The 12937-nt window shown below is 55.1% G+C and overlaps 1 protein-coding gene across 2 annotated transcripts in view; it reads right to left on the bottom strand.

Moving 5' to 3' along the window:
• The window catches only part of MRC2 (mannose receptor C-type 2), a 49845-nt gene that overhangs the window by 11169 nt on the left and 25739 nt on the right, over nucleotides 1-12937 (bottom strand). For both annotated transcript variants that reach the window (XM_045517416.2, XM_010956007.3), the window contains exons 2-12: nucleotides 10246-10647; nucleotides 9341-9514; nucleotides 9010-9174; nucleotides 8677-8790; nucleotides 8074-8217; nucleotides 5245-5433; nucleotides 4928-5082; nucleotides 3522-3629; nucleotides 1633-1748; nucleotides 1017-1165; nucleotides 208-425 (exon numbers count right to left, since the gene is read on the bottom strand). In XM_045517416.2, the coding sequence (XP_045373372.1) occupies nucleotides 208-425; nucleotides 1017-1165; nucleotides 1633-1748; nucleotides 3522-3629; nucleotides 4928-5082; nucleotides 5245-5433; nucleotides 8074-8217; nucleotides 8677-8790; nucleotides 9010-9174; nucleotides 9341-9514; nucleotides 10246-10647 (1934 nt within the window). The remainder of the gene's footprint in view (nucleotides 1-207; nucleotides 426-1016; nucleotides 1166-1632; nucleotides 1749-3521; nucleotides 3630-4927; nucleotides 5083-5244; nucleotides 5434-8073; nucleotides 8218-8676; nucleotides 8791-9009; nucleotides 9175-9340; nucleotides 9515-10245; nucleotides 10648-12937) is intronic.

Below are 12937 nucleotides of genomic sequence, written 5' to 3'. Positions count from 1 at the left end.
TACTGAGCACCTACTACGCTCCAGGCCTCAGATTCCACTGACAAGAGCTCATCAGAAAGTCCCTGTCTGCAGTCCTTTTGGGGAAAAGTTTCTCTGGTGCCCAGCTGCCTGGATCATGGTTGGGGCCACCCACCAGCCAGGGATGCGGTCTCTTTGCTCTTCTTTTTCCTTCCTACTCCCCCACCCCCAGGCCTACAGGCTGCCTACCTTATAGCAGTGCCGGAGTTTGGGGTCTGAGCCCCAGCCCTGGGGACAAGCGCCGGTGAGGCTGGGTGTGGGGTCCGGCCCAGGCAGCTCAGGTGTCACTGGCGTGCCCAGGCTCTGCCGGCATATGTAGCGAGCCCGGAACGAGGTGCAGTTCTTCACCTCCCACAGTCCCATGGCGCTGCCCGTGGCCAGGGCCACGCAGCCCCCACGGCTGTACCCTGAAGGAGGGAGGAGGGAGACCCGCACACTGAGAGGGACTCACAGTCCAGCCCTCCCACATCCCGCAGGGCACCACCATGGCCCTCAAACTGGGGGCCAGCTTGGCCATCTCTGCAGGGACACGCTCTGTGGAATCAGGGCCCCAGGGGAAGGAAGAGAATGGAGGCAGAGTCCTAGCTCTATGTTTACTCCGTGAGACCTCAGGCAAGTTGCTTAACCTCTCTGAGCCTCTTCCATCATCTACCTCATCTGGTTATTGAAAGGGTTAAAAAAGACAATGAATGCGAAATGGTACTAATCCTAACGGCAAGCACTTGTGCAATTCTAAGAGCTTGACCCACATTAAGCCACTTAAGCCTCAGGCCCACCCTGTGAGGAAAGTATCATTACTCCACTGGACAGATGAGGAAACTGAGGCTCAAAGATACGAAGCTAATAAAGTGCAGTCAGGACCTGAGCCTGGCGGTCTGGCTCCAGAGCCTGTCCTCCTGACCACGTCACCACACTGCACGAACGGTCTCGGTCCTGGCAGGGCTGGACCACCGTGGCCTCCCAGCTTCACCAAGGAAAGTCAAAGAGGAGGGGCTCACCGGGCTGGTCCCGGTTCCAGTGGGTGTACATGACCTCGTCCCCGCTGAGCCAGCGGAAGGAGCCGGTGCTGTTGAGGTCCTGCAGGGCCGTCCAGAAGTACTCGCCATCCCAGCTGTAGATGAGGCTGCTGACAAAGGCCTGCTCAAACCTGCAGGAGGGAGGCTGGTCGAGGCAGGGAGCTTGCCCCCCGCCATTCCCTGGGCCACGGGCCAGATGCCTTGCTCCAGGAGCTTGGGTGCTGTGCCTGATCAGAAACTTGGTCTGGGAAGTGGAGGACCCCCTGCAGCTGACACACAGTAACCCAGCTCCCCTTCTACTGTCTGCACCTCCATGCCTTGCTGAGAAGAAAGAGAGAAAATCAGACACAGCCTAGACCTCTTTTGGGCATCCAGCTCACTCCAATGCCTATTCCTGCCCCTGCCCAGGACCTGCCCCATGCTGGGGCCACTTAATAAACGCGAGTCATTCTGGTGACACTATTAGAAAAAGGCCCTGGAGCCAGCTGAAGCTCCAAGGACTCAGGTCCCTCTGCACTTGATGGCAGGATGCTGCCCACGCTAGTGGAGGGACCACTCTAGGCCAGGACCTGGGGGAGGGCTGGTCCCCCTCCTGTACCTGTTGGTGATGGTGACCAGCTGAGAGCCATGGTCGGTGCACAGGCGCCGGGCCTCACTGTAGGTCACTTGGTCCTCTCCCAGCCAGTAGCAGGATGGGCTGTGCCACGTCCAACCCTGGCTCAAGACAGTGGGCGGAAAAGGGGCATGTGTGGGGAGGACTGTCCTCTCACCCGTGAATCCTGGGGTAGGGCAATGCTATCAATGGCACCAATGAATTTTCTGCAGATTGGGCATGGGACAGAGGGGACTGGTCTGACACCAGAGCCAGCTCTTTCCATGCTGTGTTCTGCACCTTCTCACTCCACCCTCCCCTCCTTACCAAGGCCCACAACAGCCAGACCTGCGTGGAAGCCTGGCCCAAAGAGGCAGCCAGTCACCCGGGCCCCAGCGTGGCCAAGAAAGATGAGTGGCCCATGGGCTCCTCTCTTGGGCATTTGAACCAAGAGATGCAGTGGGAAAACTGCCAGTTGGCTGGGAAACCAGAGCCAAAAAACAGGGAGAGCTGCCAGGATGTGGAGGAGGCTGGTAATCCTCAGGGGCCTGGAAAAGCTGGAGCGTGCGCCAGGCCCAGCGAGGGGCAGCAAAGCTGTGAAGGGAGACCACCCCTCCTGAGCTCCTAAGCCGCTGGCTCTCCACCGCCCACCCCCACGAGGCCAAGGAGGCCACATACATGCATACACATATAAACATATATGCATACACACCTATGCATGCACACACACATACACATACGTGTGTATGTGTGAGGGAGCATGTGGGGGATGTGCATGTATGTGGGGGTATATATGCATGCATTTGTGTGTACATGTATATGTGTGTATACGGGGGGCCACAGAGTCCCATACGCTCAGCAGAGACCCTTGCTAAGACCCTTGATTCTCCCAAGAGTGGCTGCCCAATGCCCACCCGACTCACTCCAGGCCAGCCCTGGTGCAGGGCACTCAGTGATGCCCCCACCCCACTGTCCCACCTCATCAGAGCCACCCTGACCACGCCGGCCCCCAAACTCTCCAGCCAGGCCCCTGTCTGCTCTCTTCTCCTCCCCACTGGAGGTCATGCCTGCTGGCATTCCCTCCTCCTCCCTGGAGAAGAGTTTTGGGGGGAAGGTTGGGGGAGTGTGGTAAGGGGCCTGAATCCAAAGGAAAACAGTGAGAAGCCAGGCTGGCAGCGAGGGGCTGGCAGGAGGAACGTGGCCTCGGCAGAGGGAGCCGTCAGAGACCCAAGGCACAGTTTCCTTTACAAGTAAGTAACTGTATGTGTCCACACCACCACTCATGTCCTGCTCAGTCAGGGGCCGGGAGTGGACCTGGAGGAGGGAAATGGGTCAACACCCCCTTGTCCTCTTTCATACCCTCTCCCGGACTCATTTATTCTCCCATTCAGTCCTGACCCCTTCCCTCCTGGGGCTAGAACACAAGGAGGGAGACACCAGAATGGCCTCGTTCCTCCTGAGGAGACAGACGAGCACATACTGTATCAACGGTGTGTTGTGTGGCAGCAAAGACTGAGGTGGGGCAGCAGGACTTGGGTGCACAGAGGACACGGGCTCTCCCCAACAGCCTGCATGCAGGTGACAACTGGACCAGAATGGGGGCCTGCCCACCCCCACCTCCTGGTTCTCTGCTGCCTTCAGGGAGCAACTTTCCTATGGAGCCGGGCTCGGGGCTGGGAGTGGGGAGCTCTGCTTCCTCCCAACAGCCTCCCTCCCCCACCCCACCTCATCCACTATCACTCCTTCTGGACCGGAGCAGTTTGGAGAATAGGAGAGAGGCGTGTGCCAAGGAAGGGCCAAGGCCATGGGAGACTGTGGGATTCCACCTGCCCCTCACTCCCCTGGGAGCTCCCCTGGTTGGCACCCCTCCCAGGCAGCTGCAGAAGCACCCTCACCTTCCGGCAGCCGTGGTCTTCCTCAGCGGTGCCCTGGCTCAGCTGGCCTGCCTTCTTACAGATGGACGGCAAGGACTGGTTACAGGGACTGTCATTCCAGCGACCTTCCTAGAGACACAGGGTGAGGGGAGTCTCAGACCATCTCTGCCAAATCTCCCAAACCCCTTCAGTGAACCTGGTTTCCAGACGTGGCCCTGCCTCTGACATGCTATGTGAGCCTGAGCAGGAAGCTTGACCTCTCTGTGTTCCAGGCCGGAAAATAGGGAGAGCAGGATGAGGGCTGTAAGCCTTACAGGGCTGATGAGAGCACACAGAGCTGGTGTGCAAATGCCCTGAAACTTCGACAAGCGCTGTCTAAATGGGAAAAGGTGCTCTTTTAAATTTTTTAGAGCTCATTGCATAAACATCTAGGTCAAGCTGGCTAAGACTACTAGCAGGACAGGGAGACGAGAGTCCCAGTTTGGCAAGGTGTCCAGCCAGTACCTGCAGATCCAGGATGAGCGGAGGCCGTGTGCCCAGACCCTCACATGGGCGGATGGCGCTGCCGAGGAACTTAGTCCTCGGCCCCTCCTGTGTCCAGGGCACCCAGTCAGCAGTTTTTGTTTGCCTTGAGCTCTATCCAGAGGGCAACGGTGTTTGTGTGTCCCAGCCCCCAGGAGAATGCCTGGCACATAGCAGATGCCCAGCAAATAATTGTTCATAACTTTTAAAGAGCATCCCCTAAGTCAGATGCCTCCACAGTCCCTGGCTCTGTTGCCTGTCCTCACAGTCATGGCAGAATGTCCTCTCTGTCTCTGGAGTGAGCAGTCTGTCCCTATGGTTTTGTCTGTTTTTTAAGGGTCTCTTATCTCTGCTTGAAGCCCTGAATCAATTCCTTCATTGACCCACAGTGTGTCTCAGCCAAAGCCATGGCAAAAAGTCCTGACTCCATCATTCCTTGAAGGGACAGGACCCTGGGCTGGGGAGGGCTGGCACACAGCAGCCCTGTCTGCGGAGCCTGTCCACATAATATGGGTTCTGACGCCACCTGCTGGCGGGGAAGTGCAGCTGGTAGGAGATCAAGATCACTGCAGGCACCGTCCTAAGGCAGCACAAGAATTAACTCTATTCTAATCCTCCCCATGACCCTCTGCAGTTGGCACCATTAGAGTTCCACTGACAATGAGGAAACCAAGGCACAGAGAGGTTAAGTAGCTTGCCCAAAGTGACCCAGCTAGTTGGCAGTGGAGAGGTGATTCAAATCCTGGCAATCTCTCCAGGTGGAAGGGACGGGACTGGGGCATGAAGATGGGGCTTCTTGAGAGGCAAGGGGGTGGTGTCACAGGTAGGAGATGATAGGACATCTTTCAGCTGGGGTAGCAGTGGGTGGGTCCTGGGGCCCTGTGATAGGGAGAGGGAGTTCTCACCGGCCCCCAGATGGTGACACAGTCCTCCAGGCTGTCCCGGAAGTTGTTGGGCTCAAAGGGGTGCCAGTGGGTGAAGCTCACGAGGCTCCCATCGGACCACTCAAAATTCATCTGCAGTTTCAGATCGTTGAGGCCAATCCACAGCTCCTCCACCTCTGAGGGCGCAGTAGGGGAGAGGGGTGAGAGGACATTGGGAGGTCAGCCTCAGCCACTGGCAGGGGGGGAAAGGGACCATCCCTGAGCCTCTGGGGCAGACAGGACGGGCATTCGGGAGGCCCCGGCCTCCACCCCAGCCCCCTGGACGCTCAGCCTTTCACCTTGCTTGATCTGCTTGGTGATGAACTCCAGCTCGGCCATGCTGTGGATGCTGAGCAGGTCGCCCCCACCCCGCAGACACATCTTCTTGGACTCCTGCCAGCTGCGCTTCTCAGCCTGCAGGCGGTAGCAGTGGCCCTGGAAGGGCTGCCAGCTGGGCTCGCACTCCACCTTCACGTTGGCCCACACATCTGCGGAGACCCGAGAGGCCGCTGCTCAGGGACCCAGCCACCCAGCCCGGGCACCAACCCACTGGGTGTCAATGCAGCCAGGGCTCCAAAGTCACCTCCTCCCCAAACCTGCCCAAATCCACCCTTCCCACCAGGACAGATCTGAACGCTGAATGATGATGAAAAGACAAAACCCTCCAAGGCAGCTAGAGCACCAGGAAGTGGTGGCAGATTTCACCCAAGACAGGATGGCCGCTCTAGCTGGGGCTCTCAGAAAGAGATGGGGGGGTTCAGGACAGCCCAGCCCCTGGAGCCTCAGTTTCCTCCTCTGTAAATGGGGTTTCCTGCTGTAAGACTCCGATTTATCTCATGTTCACCTTGTTTATTTAATAAGTGGCACCACCGTCATTGTCTCAAAGAGCATCTATGGTGTATGGCCCTGTCAGTCTGGGGTGAAGAGGGTGGAGAAGTGGGGCCTCCCCGGGTCAGCAGCTTGTAATCCCTGGCTGGGATTTCTCCTCTTGCTCCCTCTCCCACCCCCAGCTCCTCTCCCTGCACCCCTCCAAAGGTCCTAGGCCCTTCCTCACCCCTACTTTTGTGCATTTCAGGTTCACCCTCTGGGGATCAGAGTCCAAGGGCAGCTGAGGCAAACAAGTCCTTACTTTGGCCTTGGCAAGAGAAAACAAGACTTCAAACCACCCACAATTTCGGGCTCAGGCAGGAATCTGCTTGACTGGGCAAGAAAGCATGTGACCACTCGAAGCGTAACCCCACTGGGATCCGCTCCATCCTGGGAGATGCTCCAGGGTCCAGCCATACAATCTCTCAGAGATCCGGCAAAGTAGGCAGGGCCAAGAGCCTGAGCAGGCTCACTCCCTGGCTCAAGACCCATCAATCACCTCTCATTAGCAGCTAAGACCCCAGGCTGCCACCCAGACAAAACTGTTTAGTGGGTGTTCAGCCCCAAGGGGGACCTGTTTTGGGCTGGGGGAGGAAGGGAGCTCATGAAATGTGGCTGCTTTGCGGGCATGATGGTGCCTGCCCTCCAAATGACGTGCTTTGAGTGATGAGTCCTGAAGACAGAGCCCACCCAAGAAACTTCCTACAAAATATGGCTCATGCAGAGATGTGGGCCAGGATGAAAGAGGAAATCCAAGGCCAGGGACATATCTGCAGGTCCGTGAGGTCCAGAGGAGGACTCTCCACAGTGGCCACACAGGACACATCCAGGGGACAGAGGACACGGTGAGGGGCAGTCTCAGTGGGGACCACAGAGAGGCCAGGCTTGCTGCTCAGCCCTACTAACCATACTCCACCCTGTGGCCCTCCTTCTTTGAGAAAGCAGCTTCTGGAAAGACCTGGAATCGGTCAGGCTCCCGCCAGCTGGAGGTGAGGTACCCTAGATGTGGAGTGCCAATGTTTTAAGCCTTTGCTCCTGACTCCCCAAGGGGTGAGGGGAGAAAGCAGTGGCTGACGGCCCTGAATCAGTCTTTCACAACACTTTAATTGCCAGAAGCTAAAGTTTCACACTGTAAGCTCTTTGCTTTCTGTGTTTTGTGAATTTTTTCTGGTTTTGCCATATTTCCCTTGTACAAATCCCTGCTTGGCTGTTCCCATGGCGACTGACTCCTGCAGCACTCCTTCCAACCAGCTCTGCCACCTGCGGAGCCAAGCCGCTCCTTTGAGCCTGGCCAGGTCTCTAGCCTTACAGCAACCACACAAGGGGTTAAGAGTTTATCCTCAATTTGCATCTCAGAGACTAAGCTGCTTGCCCAGGGTCACACCCCTAGCACTAGGGCTAGGCAGTGAATCACAAATGTGAGCAAGATACTCCCTGCCTTAGAAGACTGCAAAGGCTCCCACAGCCTACCTGGCCCTACTGATATTTCAACCGAAGCCACGATCCTTCAGGGACTGCCTGCAACGTGCCTTTTGGAGTTGTTCTTGTCCCCATGCCCTCCAAGCCAGGACTTCTCAAACTGACCCAGCACATGAATTGCCTAAGGAGCTTGCAAAATGCAGGTTCTAATTCAATTAACTGGGGTGGGGGAGGGGCACCTGAGAGTCTGCATTTATAACAAGCATTTATATCATCATCTGGGAAGGCGAGGCTATGCTGCTGGTCCAGGGACCACAGTTTAAGTAGGTCTATACTCTAACCGTTAGTCACGGTGCAATACTCACCATCACTTAAAGCTGCTGTGAATTTCCATGCCTCCATGCCTTTGCACAGGCAGTTCCCTCTGCCAGAAATACCCTTCCCTCACACCTCTTATGCCTTTTAAAACTTATCCTGAACTTGAAAAGCCCAAATCAAATGTCACTTCCATGAAATCCTCCTTAACTCTCAAAGCGTAATCAATTTCTTCTCTAAGCCCCTCTAATATTTATTTGACATATTTTTGATAATAGTACATAACTCAGGGTATGCCAATTGCGTGTTGAGATGTCTGTCACCTCCAGCATACTGTGACCACCAGGAGGTCACAGTCAGTAATGAAGCCTCTAACACGGTTCTCCACAGAAGTTCCCGAACGAACGCAGTAACGGCGCATTTCAATTTGTTCAGAGGTCAGCGGAACCAGTAGAGAACAGGGAGGGCCAGGGCGCCGGCGCCGTGAGAGCCGCACCCCCACCCCGGGCGCGGGGGCCGCCGCTCACCGGGAGGCGGGAGCTCTGCCGTGGCGTTGGGCTTCTTCTTGCAGACGTAGGGCAGCGCGATGCTGCAGTCGCGGTTCTGCCAGCCGCCAGACGACTCCGTGCGGATCACTCCGCAGTTCTCCTCGCTCGGGTTGTCCGGCTGATCTGTGGGGAAAGCAGGGCGCCAGCGCCCCAGGAGAGAGAAACTCACCCCCTGGCCCCAGGAGCCCACCCGGAGCCCCGTGCGCCCCCGGAAACCCGAGCCAGCCCAGACGTCCGGTGTTCCGCTGCGGCCCTCCGCCCTCGCTGCTTCCTCACCCGGGCCCACGTGGGCCCAAACCTCTGGCCGGGCTGCTGATGCACAGCCCCGTGCCCGCGGCGGAAGGGATGCGTGGGAATGAAACCGGTCCATCCCCGAGGCCCTGTGCCCTGAGGAAAGGGCATCCGCTCCTAATTCAGACAGAGGCACTGCATGGACCAGCGGTGCCCACTCCAGAAGGGGGAGAAAATCTGCCCCCATCCCCACTGCTCGCCTGGAGTAGGGTACCAGGGAAGGGGTAAACAAGAGACCAAGGGCCTGTGGGGTCCCCCAGGCCGCCCTGTGCCCTGAACCCCGCGCCTCACCACTCTCCCAGTTGAGGTACTTGAGGGGCGAGTTGTCTGACCACTGCCAGCCACCACTGGTGTCCAGGTCGTTAAGGCCAATCCACAGTGTGGAGCTATAGCCAGTGAGGAGCCCTGACAGCAAGAGAGCCACCGTGAGAAGGGGGTTGCTCCATCCTCAGCCCTCCACTCTCCACCCCACCCACAGCATCCTTACCCCCACTGGCAGGCAGAAGGGGCTCAGGGTCCTCCAAAAGTAGGGGCAGGTGCCTGAGACCTGCCCCCCTGCCTTGCCCGCAGAGTGAGCCAGGCCCAGCCAAGCAGCCCAGGCCCAGGGTCCCTCACCAGCCTCACCATTGATGTAGGTCTGCTCGTGGATCTCTGTGATGCTCAGCAGATCTGCCCCCTGCTGCTCACAGCTGGCCCAGGCCTCCCTCCACGACAGCGTGGACTGGAAGTTAAACTGGTAGCAGCTGTCAGTCAGCTGGTCCTTGTCCCAGAAGGTCTCACAGTCGTTACCTGCCACCATGACAGCCGGGTGTAGGTCCCTCCCAGCCCTGGAGGAGTGCAGAGACCCACAGGGACTGCCCCACGCTACCAGAGGGGCCTCCCCAAAAGTTCTGCCACCTGCACAGAGGCCCATGAGGGCCAGCCTCCCACCAGCCCCACCCAGCTCTGCTCTCACTCTTGATGGGGCAGAAGCCCCAGCGCTCATCCTTGCCGTAGTCCTGGGTGGTGGCGCACCACAGGTGCCCGTCCTCGCGGCCCGTGCTGGTGCAGCCGTGGAACCACTGGTTGTCATACTTGAACGGGATGGTACACGGCTTCCCGTGGGAGTTCCCCTGGATGGTGTAGACCTCTGCAGGAGAGGGGAGCCAGGCCCTAGGCAACTGGACCCCAGAGGCTGCCCAGCCCCCTCATCCCTCAGGGAAAGCCCCCTATAACCCGGGGAGCCGGGCTGAGCAGGTGTTAGCAGAGAGCGGGAAGGGGCAGTGGCACCAAACAGTGGCTTCAAGGCTCCCTCTGCCATCAGGTCAGCCCAGAAGCCTAAGAGAGGTCCCACAGCTCATCTCATAGGGCTGGGAAGGGTGGGTGTCCACCAGCGCCCTTATGCCTGTCCAAAATCCAGCTGCCCCTCACACCAGGTTACATCCTGGAACTCTATGTGGCTTCTAGGAAAAGGGGCCCAGGATGGAGCTGCCCAGCAGGAAAGGCCCCTCACTGGGTGATTCTGGTCCCCGTTCACCCCTGCAAAACAGGGATCAAGACACTTGTTGGGGGGTTACCTTGGGGTCTCCCCTGAAGAGCGGGCCTGGGGGAAGGGATTTCTCATTTAGTTTTCTGTTACATGCTTTTGTACTGTTTGAGGTCTTCCAAGAGTATGTTAATTTCATAATTTTTTTAAGAAGCAAATTAAATGCTTTGAAGTTCATTTTCTTGATTGTTCAAAAATTCTTCTCATTACAATTAAAGAGGTGACTGCCAGAAGTTTGCAGAGGTCAAGGTTTTGTCACCCCAGCGTCTGTCCCTCTGTGGCTCCAGGCCCTCTGCCACCCGGGCCCCAGCCCTCCTCTGCCAGCAGCTTCTCACCATAGTAGGGCCGGGAGCATAGATCTTCATCACTGCCATAAATGCGCCACTGGCCACTGCGAGTCTGGTCACCACGCTCGGGGCTGCCAACCTTGGACGTGTTGCCAGAGCGGCCGCCCAGGAGCAGGGAGAGCTGGTCACCCAGTGTGCGGCAATGCCAGCGAAGGCTCAGCGCCTCCCGGTCACATTCATACATGCCCAGGGAGGCAGTGGTGTTGCTGCCTGGCCAGCCTGTGCCCAGGCACTGCATGGTGCCCAGGTTGAAGAGCCGGTTTCGGGAGACCCACTTCCAGCGCTGGGCAGGAAGACTGGCATTGCAGGCTGGGGAGACTCGGACTTGCCCACCCTGGGCCTCCAGGCAGCCCTGCAGTCCGTGGCTGAAGATGAGGAAGACGTTGGGTTCTGGAAGGGAAGGCAGGACATGAAGCCATCACCGGGGCTCTCCCCACTGTCCCTGAGGGCCGGTGCTGCCCACAGACACTGACCACAGTCCCGGTGCTGGGTTGTGAGCCTTCTCTCCTACAGCAAATCACTCATCCTCACTACCAACCCTTTGGGGCAGTGGTGAGAGACACTGCTGTCCCCCTGTGCCCAAGGGAGGAGGAGCCCTCATGACCAGCCTCTGTTCTAGCCCCATGTCACCTGGAGGCAGGGCTCAGCCTTCTGTCCCACCCCTAAAAGCAAACCCAACTCCATATAGCAAGCGGGGAACTGTTCATTTTTTGGAAGCGCTTATGAGGAGGATAGAGGTGTTTATATTACACACCACACCACAACCTTTATCTCAACCTCCGTTACACAGCGGTATTTTTCTGCCAAAGTTCTTCTCTGACCTGGAGTCATTTTGTCTCACGTTTCCCTCTTGCTCCTGAGCTTCACCAGCTCCATCCTTTCCTCTCCTTTAGACTCTTTCCGAACCACTCACCACCATCCATTCGTGCCCCTATAACCATCTCACTCTTTAGTTTTTAGGCAGCATTTAGCTCTCTGGCTCCCCCGATCCCGCATCTTCTCACCCATCACCTCACCCAGCAGATACTCCGTGGAAGACATTGAAATCCAACTTGCCGCCAGCACACTGACTTTACAGATTAAGAAATCAAGACTAATATGAAAACAAATATATGTATGTATATGCATGATTGGGACATTGTGCTGTACACCAGAGATTGACACACTGTAATTGACTGTACTTCAATTAAAAAAAAAAACCTAACAGATTAAAAAAAAATCAAGACAAATTTACAGGAGGTAAATCATTGGTTGCCTGGGGCTGGACTGGGGTGACGGGAATGGAGAGTGACTGCTAACAGGTACAGGGTTTCTTCTGGGGGTGATGAAAATGTTCAAAAATTAGACTGTCATGATAGTCAACGCAATTCTGTTAACATCCTAAAATTCAATTAAATGCACATTTTAAATAGGTGGGTTTTACAGTATGTGAATTATGTCTCAGAACTGTTATATCTTAAAGATGTTATTATATCTTAAATGTGGAGAGAGAGAGAGAAAGGGAGAGAGAAAGGAAGAAACTGACCCGAGTTTAGAGACTTGACGTGACCTACGCGTGGTCTCACACAGCCAGTGAGCAAATCCAGGTCTCTCTAACACCCAAGTTTCACCACCTTCCTCTTGTTCCTCAGCTGCCATTCAGGACACAACACACACATTCAACACATCCCAGTCTCCAAAGAAATTTTGTATCCATTAGCCATTTGCTCTTCAGGATAACTTTCATGCCTTGAAAGCATGAATCTGACTGCCAGGGTTCGAATCTGAGCTTTGCCACTTAATGTGTGAGTTGGGCATGTTGCTTAACCTCCCTATGACTCAGTTTCCTCATAGTAAGACTACGGTAAAGGTTAAATGAGATAATGCACATAAAGCGTTTGGAATAGGATCCAGTACACGAAATATGATGATGATGATGATGACATTATAGGCAAAGAAACTGACTATGGGTAGTAAAACAAACTGACCAGAGTCATAAGGCTGGAGAGAGATGGAGCTGAAATTTGGTCTTCTGAGTCCAAACCCCAACATCTTTCTGTTCCACCATGCTGGCCTGATCATCCCTCTATAAGCCATTCTTCACAGCCAGGCAGAATGATCTTTAGACATGTAAATAAGTTCCAAAAATTTTTTTAAATAATACTGGAGTGTTGAAGGTCATGAAGAAAATAGTAATGACTTCAATGACATAAAAATTTTTTCCATGGCAAGAAAAATGCCCTAAACAAAGTCAAAATTCAAATGCCAAATATATGTAACTTTTTAGAGGCAAATAGTTTATTCCCTAATATAAAAAGAGCTGCTACAAAAAAATATGATAAATTATAAGGAAAACAGCAACAATATAGTAGAAAATGAATAATAGATATGTATACACAGCTTTAAAAACGTAACTGGCTCTTAAATATTTGAAATATTTGACATAACAGCCTCTCTCATAGTAAAAGAAAAAGCAGTGTAAGTCAGATTAGTCTCTCTCCTGTTTCAAGGGCTTCAAAGGCGATTCAACATTCTTCAAATAAAACTCAAACTCCTTACTACAAGCCACAAGATCCCACATGTTCTGGCCTCACCTACCAGTCTGATCTCAGATCATACTACTCCACCCTGCTCAAGTCACAGGGATCTCCCTGCCCTTCCTTGAACAGGCCTGACTCTTTCCTGCCCCAGGGCCTTTGCA

Source organism: Camelus bactrianus, chromosome 16, assembly GCF_048773025.1.
Source record: "Camelus bactrianus isolate YW-2024 breed Bactrian camel chromosome 16, ASM4877302v1, whole genome shotgun sequence".
NCBI lineage: Eukaryota > Metazoa > Chordata > Mammalia > Artiodactyla > Camelidae > Camelus > Camelus bactrianus.
This window is presented reverse-complemented; position numbering and strand designations above follow the sequence as displayed.